This window comes from Ischnura elegans, chromosome 4 (genome assembly GCF_921293095.1).
Source record: "Ischnura elegans chromosome 4, ioIscEleg1.1, whole genome shotgun sequence".
In the NCBI taxonomy this organism is placed as follows: domain Eukaryota; kingdom Metazoa; phylum Arthropoda; class Insecta; order Odonata; family Coenagrionidae; genus Ischnura; species Ischnura elegans.
Genome location: NC_060249.1, coordinates 111,070,157 through 111,089,185, shown reverse-complemented (window position 1 = coordinate 111,089,185; position 19,029 = coordinate 111,070,157). Strand labels below are relative to the sequence as shown.

Below are 19,029 nucleotides of genomic sequence, written 5' to 3'. Positions count from 1 at the left end.
CATTTCCTCTTTAGTTCAAAATACCTATCCTTCCTCTGCAGGCAGGATAATGACTGCCTCATCTATTCCTTTTGAAGTACACCTATGAGAAAAGCGACGATATTCCTAAGAATACAAAAAGTAACTGTTTTTCGTAGTGTCTGATAATATCTCAGGTGCATTTATTGGCTTTTAAAATTATTTTGGGGTTGTGATCATCTGAAATAAGAAATATTTTCTTTTCGATTTTTACGCTATATAAATAACCATCACATCCGTATCATTTTACTGTCAATCACGAATGAATAAGAGACGTCTTTTGTTTTAAAAGCCGCAATGTTATAAGGAAATTCGTTACCTCCGTATGAAAGTGCTGATGAAGTATTAGCCCAAAATAGTGGTTCCTATTACCTTCTCTATACTTTAAGTGAAACTTTCTAAAATAATACACTCGTTTACTAATTTTATTGCTACCCGAAAAAAGCGCTGTTCCAAGCACAAATTCACATTGTACTTATTCATTTATAGTAGAAATGTCAGATGTGATCTTTTATTACCCAACATCAATATGTGTAATAATAAAAACATGACTAGAAAAATAGCAAAAAACCAATACCTGCAGTGTCTACTTCGTTTATAACTACTGCAAATAAAAAGCCTACGGAATTTATAAGGAAGTTGCACTGGCCATGTAGTATTTGATGATTGTGAAATAAAACATATTTTTCTTTCGATATTTAAACTAAAGATACCACATCGATTAACAGCAATGAATATTTGTACATATTATAGGGTATCTCTTCCAGGCTAGTAATCATTGCAAATGGCAGGGCATCCATATCGGTAATTCATTCCGTTTTTCTAACCAGTAGGGCATCAAGTTTTAACGCTCTTAAAAATAACACAACATAGAATCGCTTTATTTAATATTTTTTGTCATACACATTGGCTGTCAACTTAACTCCAACTGCAAAGTCAGCTAAACACCCAGGGCACGTTTAGTTGACCCTGTTAATCTGAGGGTATATCCCGCTGAGAGGAACTCCATTGCAAAGAAACTTCTTCGGATCTCTTTCCATCACGGAATCTCTGGATACCCTCGGATTACTCTCCATTGCGTCTGTGACTGGCTTACCAAAGGGAACGAATCCATGGATTTCTAGATGGGATCCAATTCGATGAAGTGTGATCTCTCAGCTCATTTAGAGTGAATTGATCTGAAGAGTTACGCACGACATTCCAGATCAAAAGATACAATTCAGAGTCGATGATCTCCAGATGTAGTCGGAAATTTCTATCCTTGGATATAGGTACTAAGACAATAAACAGCTATATAATACTGTGCAGTAAGTCATGACGGAAATTCTTTCCCGGAAAAAATTTTCCTGCCTCTTCCTCAGAATTAAGAGACATACGCTTGCAGAATAACAGTAGCAAATATTTATTTTACTTGGATAATATACGTTTTTTAATTCTAGAAAAGCTTCATTCAGTCAATACTTGCTGGACTATCGTTATTTTGAATGAAAGTAACTGACCTGTCGTCCCGATACTATGAAACTTAACATTTGTGAACATGCTAGTAGGATACAAATTTGAAGTAGTGATCGCTGAAAGACAGGTTGTTCAATAAAAATCCCTTTTGGTTAGGGGAAAAATGTTCATATATGACTATTTTTTTTACCTACATGATATTTTATATATATATATTGTTAATAAAGGTAAAATAATTATCCATTTTATACTCAATCATATTTTCTTATCTTCATCCTTCATGTGCTGTATCCTGGCGCAAATTAATGGCATCAGTGGAGTCGAAGCAACGAGCACCAGATCCGACTGGTTGGCCTGGAGCTGGAGGCGAGCGGCGTCTACTCGTGCGAAGTCTCCATGGAGACGCCCATCTACACCAAGCCCTCCAACGATGAGGTCATCACCGTCATCCGTAAGTGCTCCCAGTAATATGCTGTCTTTCTGAACTATTCCATTTCTTAAATAATCACACAGAACCTATATCAACCGTATGTTTTCGCAGTGAATCATGTATTGGCCTTTCTTTTTGTCCTGCAGAATTAATATTTTAAGCGTGAGCCTTCACTACCATTGCCATTGTACGAGGTATGTCCAGAAAGTAAGGATACTGCTGATTTCTTCCGCCATGGGATTTGTTATCAATAGTTGGCATTACAGAATGGTATTGGAGGCAGTTTCTGAACACACCGGGCACCGGTGACCTTCGGTAGTACCGAAACTCACGTCGTAGTGGTCGCTCCTTTGAAAAACGTCGATAATGAATGCTGCCAAGTGCGTTCTGACATAAGAAAAGGGACTGCATGGAAGAGGCCCGATCTATCCCAAATAAGAGTGATTTTTGTTGTCACTTCAGTAGCATTTTAATCGGTTTTCTAAAATGTCCGCGGCGCAGTGATGAGTGCCGTGCGGTCCACTATTTTCCAATATTTTTCAGAAGTGTCATGGTGCCGGAACGCCGTTCCGGCACTGCTTAACAAAAGGCAAAATAGTCAAATAGCACTTTTAAAATTCTGCTGCCTCAAAATTTCTAATATACAAAATGCGTTACGAGAAAAACATTTTGTATTCAAATTTAAATAATAAATTGTAACAAAAGGACACACAAATAAATATTTCACTTATTTAAAAGTTAAGGAAATTGCGTTCCGGCACAGCTAATTATGCCATGATGTCACTGAGTATAATGCTTTTAATTGCGAACGTTAGCATTTAAAATTTATGTAATTTGATAAATAACATAATCATTTATACGAATTGCGGTTGAAAACCCTAATTAGACCTTATTTCCCCGTGAAACTCGGATCACTTTGTCCAACAGCGATCCGAGTGGCGAATTATGTAAACACATTAATGCGTAGTGAGTGACAACACGATTAGAGACTGGCTTGAGGATCCTCCTTTTAATAATCTTGGTAATAAGGCTCATTGTCGCGGAAGGAATTTTTAAATTGTTAGGTTAAGACATTCTAAACCACTCTTCTTACTTACCTAACTTGGTGTCTTTAGATTTTCATTTTTCAATTTCCTGAAAATTCACATAGGTAGAAAAAATATTTCAACTGATGACGAGGTGAAACAAGGATTCTGTAGGTGGACGAAGTAGATGGCGAGAGAGTTCTACGAGGAGAAATCAAAGTGCTTGCTCCACGGCTTAAAATCTGCATAGAACGGAAGACAACAACTTGGAAAAATAAGAAACCTTCAATATCATGTAATTTTTAAAAATTACATAAGTAATTATTAAATTTTATAATTAATTTTGTAACCGAATCTTTACAAAACATTTGAGGCTCCTCCGTGAGAAATTCAAGGTCGATTCCTTGCGTGCTAAAGGATAAAATAAGCACTTTTCACTTAGCATAGTTTTTTTGGAGATGTTAATGTTAATATGTTCCAAATAAATGTGTTGCGTGAAGAAAATACAGATCACTGTCGGCACTTTTCCAACTTTACATCAAGGATATTGTTGGCAAGCAAAGTGTAACTTCAGAGCATTCAGCAGAGCGCTATTACCGTTAAAAATCGAACAATATTATCCAGTTCGAAAGTCTTAGTAGTAAATAATATTTTTGGCATTAAATATAAACAATGGGCGACGAATAAATTACAAATAAAAATTGAAAGAAAAAAATATATCTCTTTTAGAATCTAATACGTCATCCATGCGATGATGAATTGACAAAAGAAATTTTTAATAAAGACATACACTGTAAAATTAACTCAAAGAAACCTTTATCAGTTGTTATCTGTACAAATTACAGCATGTTACCGGTAGCCTGAAAGCCCAATCAAATACATTTAATGAGCTATCTGATCCGTTATTATTACTGCTCCAATTGTAGCTCGTGCATTCAATGACTTTTTTGAATGTTACTTGTGGTATTAATAAACAGAGTTACGCTAAATACACACATAATTTAATAACGGAATGCTTTGGATATTCATGTGTTCATGATTCAATGTGTTTCGAACCGGTACTAAACCTGAGATGCGATAATTAAATTAGTGAAATACCCTCCTCTGAATAAATATCCTGGCTTTGGTGAAATCATGAGTAAGTTATTAAAACTAGTCATTAATTAACCAGCACATATTCCTGCGTATACTTTCAATTTAAACCTTGTAAATGGCATATTTCCAAAAGTTTAAAAAATGCTGTACTTATAGCTCTTTACAAAAACAAGGGCCCTTTAATAATCCAGAATTACAACTAATACCTTGAGGCTTCACTTTGTGAAACCTCTACATGTTTAAAATAAAGGAGTAAAACTTTGTCAGTTCACTATTATATATTAATATGGGTACGACCAGGGTTTGTAAACGTACCTTGTTACATCACCATGAAATCAATCTGTTCTTTGATATCACTTAATCATTTTACACCACTAACCGTGATATGTTATGTAAAAGCTTCACAGAGCAGGTTTTTGAGGCATTCCAATAGAATGGTCCAAGAGTTATCTTTATTCACGCATGAAGTTTGTGAAAATTGATTGTGTTTACAGTGGCAATAAGATGATAAGATGCGGAGTTTCTCAAGAATTTGTCATGGGACCTATTCCCTCATTAATTTATGTCATTGAATCTTAAATTATGAAGGTTTTATAAATTTATTGTCACGAGAAAAAATTTCCCTGGACCGGGAATCGAACCAATGACTTTTGGCTTTCCGGGTCACTGCACAGGCTACTACGTCACCCAGGTTCCTCAATTTCCATGGTATTAGTACCAAGGCTGATGGTACTAGATGTTAAGTTTTAATTAGGACATCATAGAGGACAATATGTAATCAGATTTAGCATGTCTAATTATTTTAATACAAACTAGATGTGGCTGTAAGTAACGCCAAATGTGTAGTTATTATGTAGTTCTACGTCGATTTTTCAAGTGGGAACGCTGGGTTATTGTTATACAACTCTTTCTCCACCTCACGCACGTCTTTCTTCACCACAACCTAACCATACGATATTTGAATTATATTTCCGGTTCATAGGACCAAAGATGTACCATTCATTATCTGATTCATATCTGAAACTGAAAAACTCTAATGCTATTACAAAAAAAGATCAATCCTGGTTATTTTCAAGAAAAAGTATGGAGAATTTTTATATTTAATTTAAAATCAATGGAAAATGATTTATTATGGCGGCCACAACACAGCGAATTCTTCGTGACTAGCTAAAATTACTTTTCTGACGTACTCTTATTAATGCACTAAAGCTTATGTTGTAAAATCATGGATGTATTAAATAGTTACCTCTATCTGCATCTTACCTATCTTTTAATTACTCTTACATTAAAAATTTTTAAAGCCGTAGAAATAGTAAGATAGTGCATCTAGCGTTAATGTATATAAGCTAAACTTAATTGCCAGCTTTTAACATTAGAATACGTTTCATAAGAGGACGCTTGACTTTCCGGGAACCAAAGAACTTCACTTTGTCGTAAACAACAGCTCAAAATTATTTTTCCCTATTAACAAGGGACATACTCACTTGATTGCGACTCGCAGATGATTATTTATGAAACAAAAGGAGTTGGAGGCACAATTAAGAAAAATTGTTGGAAACTACATCATACGAATGCGAATAGTGGTAACCAAATTGGAGGAGTGCATATTCTTCATACAGAGGGCTGTCCACTGTTTTCACATGGGTATGTGAATATATTTTTAACATGAGCAGCATGCTCATAACCCTTTTAGTGTTCGATTCTTCATATACCTGTACTTATATTTATATACCTACTACACCGCAAGCCTAATTTAACTAGGAAAAATCCTTTAGTTTTCTTATGAATTTTAAAATATGGAAGAAACCAATTGCCAAGAAATATCGCTATAGAAATCTACGCAAATACTTTTTTTACATTCATGTAATAAGGACTTTTATTTTTTTCTTTCGATGTAGAACTCAAAGTACAGAGCGTAGTGATACAAAAGGAAATTGCTAAACACTCCTTATAACCGTAAAAATTCCTTAATGGTAAGCATAAATCATAAACGAGACTTAGCTGACTAAATTAAATATTTTATCAATCTATCTAAAAAATAAATACGGCATACAACATCATAATGACATCAGAAAATAAATACCGGTGATGTCATCGCAAAATGTTCTCAAATAAAAGTTTTGCGAAACATAATCAAAAGCCTATATCACTTCCACATTTGACGTCTTTATTTGATTAAAGCTACAAATTCCCTTTTAATTATTGGAAATTATAAAGTAAATCTCTAAATCTATAAATGATTCTCACGAGACGAATCACAAGCGTTGCTTTGAATAATACGGAGAGATTTCATTCGGTTGCCACATATCTTCAAAATCAAAATCTGAAGCCCTGATATATGCCCTGAGATATAGAGCCTTGATGCTTGCAGCTCAAGTAATAATCCTTTAGCTTCCAAGTTCTAACACTCTCAAAAAAGCAGACGGAATCCTTTTTGTTCTAACGGCAAATCTCGGAAGAAAAATTACGAGACGAGTGACATATTTGGGCCGCTTTATTTGCCGTCAGGGACACCTTCCATGCATTTGCCCGTTCCAGGACAAAGAACAAAAAAAATACTTGATGAAGGCAGATGAACCTACATTTTTTTACGCTGATATAATCCCTAGGTACTCGCCTCTTCCTAAAATAAACCGTCCTTGAGGCATAAAAAAAGGCATCTACGTACGAGAGCCATTCGTATGGAACAGTCCAAGAGATTCCTGGGTGCTTCAAGCGACACCCCCACCTCCCTCATCCGTCATTTCTCTTTTTGCATGCACGCTCGTAGTCTCTAGAATTTTTTTCGTCCTTCTGCTTGATTTTCCTTTCAGTTCACCGTACACTCTTAAAGAGGTTGCTGTTTATATTACAGACTTTGCTGATTTACACCACTTTTCCTGTTTCTATGCATAGTGATTAACATTTTCCGGGGTTTCACGCTAAGTAATGAAAATTATCATCATGGAATTTTTGTGTAACAAAAGGATTTGAAGATTAAGACAAATCAGAGAAAATAAGAAAGTATCAATTGTTTTGATACAGGTTAGGGAATTCATAGAAATAATAAAGCTGTTTGGGTTAGAGAAGATTAAGGATGAGACCAATGAATTGGCCTCCAATGAATTGGTTTACGCACCTAGTACATCCCGGCTCATTCATTAATTATATTATATATTTTTCTATTGATTCGATCGATACAAGTATTATTGTCGCAATTTCCCAGCTGGAGTATGCATATGCAAATTTCCTGTTTAAATATGAAGCAAGCTGCTGCCAGCAAATTTGAGAGAAAATGACAGCTTCTTTGAAAAAATATTGTCAGAGAAGCTTCAGGTAAGAGAATTTCTTTTCAATAATCCCAGAGTAAATTAAATAATACGAATTCAAAATATCCTTAAAAAAATTATGTCGCAAGTACCATAACAATGGATTAATGTTAACACTTACAATTACAACAATTCATTAATTTCAAAACGTGGTGATGAAGAGCATTTGTAGTACATAGACGAAAAAGACACTAATTATAAGAGACAGAACAGTAGATTAAATAATAAGAATAGAGATTGAATTAAGAGTTGCCAATCAAGAAGAAAAATTTCCTGTTCAATGATTAACATGGATTTTACATTCCGTATAACTTTTACATCTTTCAAGCAATCGACAATCCTGAAGAATTTAGTTTAGTGTTATCATTTAGAGGTCATGTAGGTAAGAACCCTGAAGAGTAATCAGGTCATGTAAAATTTGACAAAAACTTTACATGGCCTGATTATTCTTCATGAAATTCACCAGTGTATTATATCCATTACGCCACCGTTTTCCTACGCAAATAGTTGTTGTTAATAGCCGCAACTTATGGTGAATTAATCACCATTTCGTTTATTATGCATACTATGCGCAAATTTTAAGATCATAAGATAGTTATAGCTAGCGATATAATAGCTCCTTTTCACTGCATGACAAGGCTGAACTTCTTTTCATGGCTTGGTTGAGGCCTAGTCACAAATAACAAATAACAGCATTTAGGGTGTTCATAACGTTCAGGGACATCACAAAGGGAAACATTCCACTAATCATAGTCGTACTTAATGCGGGATTGTTCAAAATCATCAGTCTTTATGAAAATAAATTTCGAGATCATAAATCATAAATGGAATAAAATATAACTCATTAGAAAAAAAAAAACTAAAAACAGAAGTTAAATATTGGACTTGAATCGCAGGAAATATTTTTTATCGTTAGCGTACTCTCAGAATTAAGAGCTTTAACGAAGAGACGTAACAGAAACATTTTTATGATTAAATTGATGTTTTTTTATTTTCATCCTCACTTTTTTGCCGCCAAAATTGTGCTTAATATTTGATGAGAAGTCATCCACAATTGTTTCCAAAGAATAATTGAGAATCAATAAAAAAATTTATCTCATCTTCATTTGTCGGTTATGGTACTGATGAGTGAAAAATTGTCGTTTTTAAATTTAAAGTTTTAAAGTACTTAAATAAATGTATTTATTGGATTAATGTAAACGAAATTGGAGTGGAAGAGATAAATTTATGGATATAATTTTAGACTTGAAACTCGTTGTCAGGGTGGATATGAGGAGGGAAAGATCTTGATCCCGCATTGTGTTAAATTATTGAGCAAATGCATTTCTTGAAATTCTTATTACTACTATGATGAGTAAAATAATAGAAGCCTTTTGGACTAGTACAAAATACTGAAGAGAGATATGTCGCTCGCTAGCTGTGAATTAATCACCGTTCCTGAAAAGTAGCAGTGAGTTAATACTAGATATCACTGTGATTTTGGATTCGGTGAACAGGCTGCTACCAAATGATGTGCGATATATCGCTACCTGTGTTTGAAGAGAAATAGCAATCACCACCAGTGACTAAATTGCTAGAAATACTCGAAATACCTGCGACTGTGAATACGTCTGATTATAATGATTGCTTCGGCTGCTACCAACCCCAACAATGTTACGTTTAATAAAAGATATCTTATTCATCTTTTTATATGAATAAGATAGCCTTTACGTAGTATACAGCGAACGATTTAAAAATCAAATATTTTTAAAAATGCCGACTGGGTTTTAATGCTTGCTAGTTATACTATTTCAAATTTACTTAATTATCGTAATATTAACTCAGAATCAGAAGTATTCCCTTAAAAAAGCATTTTTCCTAATTTTCTACTTTTCAATTTGTATGTTCCTTCCTTTTGCGGAGAATTCATTCATTGGAATTTGACTAAATATCTGGAATAGCAGCGCTACAAGACACGGCTGAATTTTATGAGTAATTCTCGTCAGTGATCGCAATCACAGTTAAGAATCACCGTTACTGATAAGTAGCAGTCTCAGGTAACGAAGTGATTGGAATATCACAGTTCCACTCTTCACTAGTACAAAACGAGTTTATGAAAAATATCCTCTATCCGATTCCTTTATCCCAGCTTAGTTATTAGAAGATACACCACATATGAATAATATTTTGGTTTAACTAATTCCAAAACGCAGCTCGCGTATTAACTAGTGAATGAAATAAAAATTATTGGCGCTCTATTGGACCTCATTTCTGGGAATAATGCCCTATCAATATCTCCTATGAAATGATGAAATGAGACATACATTTGCTGAGGTATTTAAAATCATCAATTTTCCAATACGCAAAAAATACCTAAAATTCGTCGCATAATTATCTTCATTTTCTGTCAGTAAATATATTCTTACATTTTAGGTTGAATTGATGCGAACAAAATAACATTTAGCGAGCTACCGACATCTCACGTTAATTTACGAGTTTTATAATTACTGAATCGTTCATCAAAATTCCCAATTTCCCAGAGAAAATTGCATCCTAATCAGTTTTATCGGCAATAAAAATTATTGATAAATAAAAATAACTTCACGAAACTCGGGTGAGTGACTGCGTTTCGAACATCAATGAAGCATCTGCAGCAAAATAAAACAATACTAATGAGATGGTGGAGTTCAAGGTTCATTTGAGTATTGATTATTAAACTGAAATCAATGCTGAACTATCTTCTTAAACCTTCTTCTTTAAGTTATAATTTTTCATCAGTATACATGCGCACTTGATATAACTTTAGCCTCTTAAAATACAAAAAATTCAAACAATTGTCGAATGAAGCAAATTTGTATGCATAATTTATTGCATAAAGTACGCTTATTTTATCGTTTTTTAGTTTTTTTTTGAGTTTATACTCTCCAAGGAAAAAACTGAATGGAAAATGTAGGAAATTGTTTATCCTACTTTTTTAAATACACCTAGCCCCAATTTTGCTTCACAGCAAAGCAAGAGAACAATACGTCAAACGGGAAATATAGAAAAGTAAATGGAGTAACTACTGAGGAAAAGTGCATTCTGACATGCATGTCAAAGAGAGAAGGACACGTACCCTTGTAAGCGTTCCACAAATTCTTTTTCCACCTATCTTTTTTACCCCAGAACTGTTTTCTTTTTTTCCGTCTGCGAGGGTACTGTCTACATTCCGAAAACACGAGGCTCGTCGTCAAATAAAACAAATTTGTACACTTCATTGAGTTAATTAGGTGCACTTTAATTTTCCTTTTTTCACTTCATTTTATTCTATACTCCTACTAAGGGCATAAACCGAGAAAAATGTGTACTCTACTTTCCTAATAACTAATAATTTTAATAAATATAAAAACACGCAATATTAGAGAGCCGGATTAGGTCACTAATATTAGAGCCAAGATTAGGTTCATTATTTTCCACTTTCTCTATGCTTACCTCCAATTTTATTTCGCCTAGAAGTGAGAGAACAATATGCCTAACGGAAAATAAAAAAAAAGAGAATGGCGTAACTACAAAGGAAAAGTGCATTTCGACATGCATGCATGCATGTCAAAGACCGGAAGGCATTGCAAGTTTGCAAGTGTTCCCAAATTCTTTTTGGGCCTCTCTTTTTTACCTCAAAACTGTTTGGATTTTTTCAGTCTGCGAGGGCATCGTCTCCTTTCCGAAAATCCATGGCTCCGCGCCACCGTGCTCTTCGCGGCGGAAATGATTCCCTTTCTTCCGCCAGTGCCTCGTTTCATCCCGAAGGGGGAAGTCCCTTTTATCCCCCGCCGGTGTTTCCCGTCAGATGGGGGAGAGAAAGGAAAGGTTTTTAGGGGGTGGGAGGGAGGAGGCATTTTTGGCGAATTAAGCACGGCTATTATAACCTCTTCGCTAATGAGGTGCTGCCGCCTCCTTCTCTCCCACTTTGTTACACTCACTCTGTTCGGCACTGCAGCCAGCCAGGCGGCATCAAACCTCTCTTCTCTCCAGCATGTTTCTTTCCGGTATACCGGGCTTCCTTTTGCCACTCCGCTCCGGCACTCCCACCCATGTCTTCCCACGCTTTCCTCCGTAAACAGGAATAAAAATCCAAAATCTCGCATCCAGGCGTCCGGGATCGTGAGAAAAGGAAGCCCGCCGACGATGTTGTTGACGAGAAGACTCGGAAATTTTCGAAGGAACGGCGAAGTGCGTGGGTGAGTTTTGTTATTCGAAAAATACGATAAATTGGAAAACAAGAGACGAGGGTGCCAATTTACTCAAAAATGATCTTCTAAAAGGAGACAGCAAAGGACTTGTTAGGGAAATATTAAAATAGGTTCTATTTTTCTGCATATTTTATGGAGCATTATCGGCCTGAAATGAAATGAATGTGAGAAACATCCTACAAGGATATTAATTTACCTTAGGAGGAAAAGTTCAAAATCTCGTGAATATGGCTTCGTATAACTCTTCAGGTTTAGGATAAACTTAATCATTATATTGATTTATTTTCTATTTGTCTTGATTTGCTTCTTTAAAATCTATTTAAAGTAGAAATTTTTACATGAATTCGTCGTCTATTGGAGGTAACTGTGACAGATTTTACGTTTTCTAAAGTAACTCTTTGCATAATTATTATACATACAAAAACCCCACGAATAGAAAATTTACTAGTTCGATAGATCAAGATTAATATTTTTCAAACATCTATTTTACGATTTTGATAGATTTTGTAGGATTGATGTGCACTACTATAATTGAAATAATCCAAAAATCGTTTAGTTTACAAAAATTTGATTAAAATTGTAAGACCTAAAATGCATTTTATAAATATGCCATAAATTATGTTTTTACTCCTGTCGCTAAATTATTTTCTAAATGAAGTTTTGAGATTAAATATACCAACCGATAAAAAATATCCATGTGAAAGTTTTTGTGCCAGCTTTTACTGGTGGGTTTCTGTTCAATCCTCATCAAAGGAAAAAATGAATAGTAATTCACTAATATTTGCATACTTTTATAATTTAGACTTTCATGTAGAATAGTTTATTTTTGCGAATATCTTTTTTTACTGAATAGTTTTAATCATTAAATTGCGCGGGATCAAAAAAGCTATTGCAGCCGCTTGCTTGCTAAAGACCATGCAATTTATTAACGACTGTTTCGACTTCACGCTATCTCCCACAAAAACAGCAATGCTGTCGTCCAAAAGTTAAGATATAAATGTATTTAAAATATAGAGAGAACTTAGACATCGTTTTGTATGGACACAAAAATTTTCATTCCCCTAATTTCTCTCATATCTCAACCCTTTCTTCTAGAACTCAACAAAAACAATTACAAAGGCTCCTTAAGTGTTTTTTCTTTCATCTCTCTATGTTCACAGTAAAAGCATTTCACGAGGGATTCTTCTGTTAAATACAATGAACACCATCTGGAATGTGGAGTGATGTGTGGACTGGTGATGATTTAGAAGTTGCAAACTGGAGTTCGTTCCCTATTCTCTTCCCTCCCGTATCTTTGTCGAGCTCAGATTGAATTTAAGAGATTCTGAAAAAGTCTTTTCCCTGTCTTTCGCCGTTTTTCGATAGGCTTGCCTTCCATTTACAAGACTAAGATTCTGTTTATTTTTGTCTACCGACAATTACCTTCCATTGAAACGATCAAGAATATTTTTCGAGAAATATTAAACCACAATTACGCACACATAAGCGCACTGCCAAAATTTGCCCTTCATCTTTGAAATTGTTTTAAATGGCAGGAAAATAAGATCTTTGGCTCGGAAAAGTCTTACTTATAACGATTGAATGATCCCAGAAAGTGAGCTTAACTCTCAGTCCCCAGAAAAGCCAAGTTCAAAATCCTTTTCTTCGGTTATGAGTGGATTTTTTGAGTACTTCGTGTCTATGGATCGCTTCGGAACAAATATCTTAATATAATTTAAACACTAAATCAACCAAGTTTTGATGGACTTAATCTGATGACGTGCTGAAACAAAGTAGGTAGTAAGTAGAAGGAAAAAATTGTGAGCAGAAATTTAAAAGGAAGCCAAATGATTTCACACATTGCAAAAATAATGTTACATTATTTAACGCTGAAATAATGCTTATTCGGGAAGACTTTATCTTATTTTGGATAAATATCCGCGGGAAAAAATTTGCGTGTCAAGGTAAATGGAGTTACTACTAAGAAAGCCATTTGTTATATTCTCATATTACTTTCTACCTTGAAAGAAGATATTTCCTCATGCTAATTTAATTCTGTTATGCTATTAAAAAAACGAGAATAGTTCACTCATTTTTTACTTTAACTACAACGCTGGTTTGGGTAGGTAAAAGCAGAGTCCACTGTGACTAAGCCACGAGTAGGCGAATATTATACATTCATGACAGGAGTACAATTTTATTTCCTTGTACTTACCGGTCCTTAAGAGATTTTAATGGTGCTATACGATGGGTTCGAGGCCTTTCAGTGAGAGTTAAACGCTCTACCTATCGGACAACTACGTTCCCCCAGTCTCTTAGTTACTCACCACTGAAAACTTCCAGCCCACTGCAGCAGACTCTAATGTGGAACCGGGTGCGATATGTTGAGCCTTCTCAGCAACAAGTGAAACAAAGTACAAACTCCGTATTAATAATTCATCCTTCCTCCTATAAAAATCTTTCGTTGTAAAAGTCCATAGTTGAAGCAAATGACTCGTTCCCCTCAAACTATAGCTACACTGAAAACAACAACCTGTGGGTTCGAGGTAGATTTTAATTTTTAAAGGAAAAAAGTGATATGCAAGAAAGTTAATCGACAGAATCGCAAACTACTGAATTACTCACGCTTGTAAAACAAATATTTACCGATCATCGTTGAAAAAGCTAAAATATGCGAAAAAGTCAAATAATACACTGTGGTGTAGGGAGGTTTCCGCGGTGATTAAATTGATAATTTTTTTCCAGTTTACTCAAGCTCCCGTCTTCGGGTCTTTGGATCATCTCTATGATGATTGGCAATCTTTAGTACCTTTGAACCCGAAGATGGGAGGTGGAATTCGCCCAAAACCGTCGTCCAACATAATGAGTCAATGCAGCATTAATCCGAAAGCAATTCTCAAATATCATACCAATATATGGTGTTAACAATTATCAATATATGTTGTTGCGTTAGATACAGCTACCATGTGTGGAATCAAATATGATTTTGGATATTTACCTGAAACCGTTAAAATGGCAAGTAGGAATAGAAGAAGTAAAAACTTGGCTTTTTCCACATGGTAAAATATTGTGACCGGCCATAGTTTCGTTACTGCGTAACATTATCAAGGTGAAGAGTTACAGGTAAATTAACCAGTATATATAGCAAAAAATGGAAGGATGACTCACAGTGACGCCTTACCAAGCACCGAGCCCAACCCCAATCTCCCCCTAACAAACAGCACCTGGATATTTCCCAACCCATCCTTTTTTATGCTATATATAATGATCAATTTACCTGTAACTCCTCTTATTTGACAATATTACGCTGTATGGAAACCATGATCCAACGATTTGGTCGATGGATTTTCCTCATTTATAGGAAAATTCTCCAAAATTGTTGGTATAGTAATGGCTTTGCCTGGTTTCGCTAATAGTAGGGCCCTCTTCGCTTTTATAGCGATGAGGTGTCTTTCTCTCGTCCCGTCCCTTTCCTCTCCCAGAGGCATCGACGGGCTCCTATCGCGGCGGCGCCTCTTTCCTTTTCCCTTCCTCTCCTCCCCCTCCCCGGGTGGTCGGGCGTATAAGCCACGGGTTTGGTTCCCAGCCCCGGTGTGTTGTATCCTCGAAGGGCTCCCCTGAGCCCTCATGCATTGTATCGAAACCATAGTCAGTCACAATAAATTACCATGTAGAAATAGCCAAGTTTTTATTTCTTCTATTCCTACGATAGTAATGGATTTCCATAAAAGTTACGCCCACTACTATTAAAATTACCTAATTAAAAAAAGTAAGAGTTCAGATGTAATAAATAGGCTTTAAACATGTTCCCTATGTCTCTTCATTTCAGAGCGTCAGGCTCAAGATCCGGAGGTTTGGGGTCGCAAGCCATCCTACGTGGTTGGAGAGAGTCTCGAAGTGAACTGCACATCATCCCCTTCACATCCCCCAGCCCACATCACATGGCTCGTCAACGGCCGACAGGTAATTGAAGATGTCCCGCTTATCTCCCACCGGTTTGGTTAACACTGTGCCGCCCTAGTAGTCCAAGTAGAGCTTCAACCCTTTTTACGTGATTGTAGATATCAGAACCAATAGATTTTACATGCAATTTTTCCACGTACATGGATGGAATATAATAATTGCGATATATCAGCTCTAGGATAGCTTGAATCACATCGGTAAAATAGGACCTGCGTGTGTGGTGAATAACTTAATGTATTTGTAAATAATAATTATCTACTCGAATCTTTTGGATTATTATAACTTAATGCGCTAAATTTTCGTTTTCTTTAACTAACCAGTGGTTTTATTTGCATTGTAGCACGTTCAAGATCTTTGCACTCTCCTATTTTCTGATATTACCGCGTATCGTTGTCCTGGGTGCTTGACTTGTGTCCAACGAAAGACCGTTTCTGATTAAGACTTGGATGAATACCACATGCCTGTTCTGGAATCATGCCGTACCAGACAACTTGGAGGTGGCTTGCGCGGCATCTCGTAGATGTTAGATAGTTATCACTTTAGTATGATTCATCATGGAATTAGTGGTGAGACTCAGTTTTTCATTCCTCTGAAACACATTATCCATTGGGGAAATTAATTATTTAACAATTAATTAATTACCAGGTGAAAGGGTATTCTCGCGTCCATTTCTTCACCGCATAGAAGAAGATTTATTCTTGTTTCAATTCCAACTAAGGCTGCATTGGCCGCAAATTTGATGTTTTTCAAAGGAATTAATTGCAAAAACTATCCCAAATAAATGGCACTTTTAGTCCTCAGATTATGCAGTTCCACCTCAATGTAAAAATTAAATAGGTAGTAAATAATTTGTATTCAGCCGTTTGAATAAGAGCTTCACATTTCTTATCAAAATTTTCATTTTCCTTTTATTTAAAATAATAGCATCATATAGTAGATATACTTATTGGTTTGCCAAAATAGTTAAAATATTTTGAGGCCAATTATATTGATTCCCAAATTAAGGTTATTATTTACTTTGATAGTCATACATTAACAAAAGCAATTTGGAAAACTGCCTCCTGCAACAAATACCTCTTCCTCGTTTGGGAATATAAATGGTTTTAAAACCCAAGAAGTATTTTAAAACCACTTATCAGGCGACAAATTTCTTTGCCCAAAAAAAATTGCATCTGATACGGGTTGCATTAAAATATGCACCGTTATTTACTTGAGATTCTGCATCAATTAGTTATAAGTATTTATGACTTGTATTTCTAAAAGAACAGCGATAATTTTTTTAGCACTACACTTTATCCTCATGTAAAGACTGGTGAATGAGCATTGAAAACTAATGAATCCATCCTAACGGAAATATGATTTATTTGACTTTCAAATGCGAGAATAACTGGGTTCTGCGGCAGCGATTTTGGAAGTTAAAACGCGGAACTTTCTTACGTATTTATTGCTTTTGGCAAACTGTATTTCGCAAAATAGTCATTAAAAATCTCTAACTAATTTACAGGGGCAGTTAAGACTAAGTACTATTTTCTTTGCCAGTTCTCTTGCTAACTATCGTTCCCCTTAAGAAGAATTAATGGACTACAAATAGAAAAGTACTTTTACCAAATGAAATAAAAGTCTTTCTTTTAATTGAAAATATTTACAATACACTATGGAAATGAAAAACTGTTTTATAAATAAATGAATGTTCTGATGCCGCATAGCAGTCGAAAGAATTTTATTCACAAAGGTAATACTCTTGTACTCAAAAGCTGTTGTTTGACACAAACGCAGCACCAATGAATGCATTTAAATGGTAAATCTATGCATATTTCTAGCACTTCTACCACATTTATAAAATATTGATTTTTTCATACTATTTATGCCAATATTAGCTAGTTCACAAAAGGAAATGATGACTTTCCTGCAATTTTTAATTTCGAAGGATAATTCTTAGATTTTATGGAGTAACAAGTTTTTTTCTCTACAGCCTGAGTAAAGGTAGCCAAAAAGCCTTAATTCAGGCATCAACGGCTGTGCGTTGTTGTCAACTTCTATAAGAGCAATGAGTCTATATTAACCCGCAGAATTTCATCGGTATAATCTTCTCAGGATCCAAACCGTGGGAAATATATTATAAAAATAGTTTTTTTTTGCAAATAAACGACTAATTATGAAAATTCGATGATTTCTGAGTGATAGGTCGTTATTCAAAAATATACCTATCAGGAATTGTGTTTTGTAGTCCGACGCCGAGTATGCTCGTTTGAGCGTTGGAGAGGAGAAGAGGTAATAGTAGCATAATTTGGGAATGAAGGCCGATTCCTTTCGCTGACGCACCCCGAAGATTTTCCTTTGAGGCTTCCACAAACATTACAGAATCGCCGTTTTCGTGTTTGTGGCATACATCGAAAAACTTATAAAAAAACTTACTTCTTCTTTTGTAAATCGCATTTATTTAATTCAGTTGGTCACTGAGCATTATTTTATCAGTAACTTGAGATTAAATAATAGTATTTGAAAAAAATGAAACTATATGCTAACTGTGAAAAAGAAATTATTAATTCTTATGAAATAATAATATTTCTATAATTATTTCCATTACTAATCAATTTTCAATATTACCATAATTCTTTATATATTAGCCCTGGTAAATCCTTCGTTCGCAAAGCAATTCGTCTCCTTTTGTAAAAGGAAGTCAGGTAATGCAAGCTACTCATCCAACGACTCCGATGATGTACCAAATTACTTATGGCGCTCAAAGCTTTTAATGATAAGTAATTTTATCCCTTTGTGGTATAAAGATATGTCCACCTTCCGTAATAACAGTTCCTTCGCAAACTATCTTCCAATGAACCAACTTAATACCCACGCTTCGTTCCGAAGGTATTCCATTTCTTTCCAACGTAGCCGTTCGACGATTTTTATACCATACCTCATCGTTCGCTTCTGTATGGCCTTCTTCGATATTTCTGCGTTAAAATTCTCTCTCCCATTAATTCCTCTTCTTAGCGTCGCTTCATATCCTTTAAGACTTTCATTTCATACTCACAGGGATATTTTTTGTCTGAATACTTTTGGTGCTGGAGTTTTAGTAGCAATCAATCATACATAAATTGCAGATGAAGTTGTTTCACTTCACTTCAGTTGTGGACATATTCATATCCCGCTTAAGTCGTAATGACTTAACATACTAAAACCCTGCCTTTCTAAGATTGAAAGTTGCATATGACAAGTATGCATTTGTGACTAGACTGAATCTTAAACGTAAGAATCGCGTAAAATACTATATATTATCGCTAAGTAGATTACTAGATAGACAACCTTTCTTCCGATTTTAGCTGAAAAATTACAGATATATTTTTAAATGTAACTACGTCACTTTGGGTTATCAGGTTATTGACTGTTTCTTTTTCGATTGACTTGTCATATAATAAAGTTTAAGTACACATGTTGATCATGAGATGGGTACAAAATATTCACGGCCACATGCACTGCTTCTTACCTATCGTAGCTTTCGCTTTTTCTTGGAAAGTGCCTTCAGTGCGGGAGCAATCTCCCTGGCT

General features: G+C 35.2%; 1 protein-coding gene across 1 annotated transcript in view; it reads left to right on the top strand.

The window, feature by feature from the left end:
- LOC124157890 overlaps nt 1-19,029 on the top strand; it is a 156,136-nt gene that overhangs the window by 99,147 nt on the left and 37,960 nt on the right. Inside the window, exons 4-5 of the mRNA XM_046532956.1 lie at nt 1,789-1,924; nt 15,348-15,481. Of these exons, the coding sequence (XP_046388912.1) occupies nt 1,789-1,924; nt 15,348-15,481 (270 nt within the window). The remainder of the gene's footprint in view (nt 1-1,788; nt 1,925-15,347; nt 15,482-19,029) is intronic.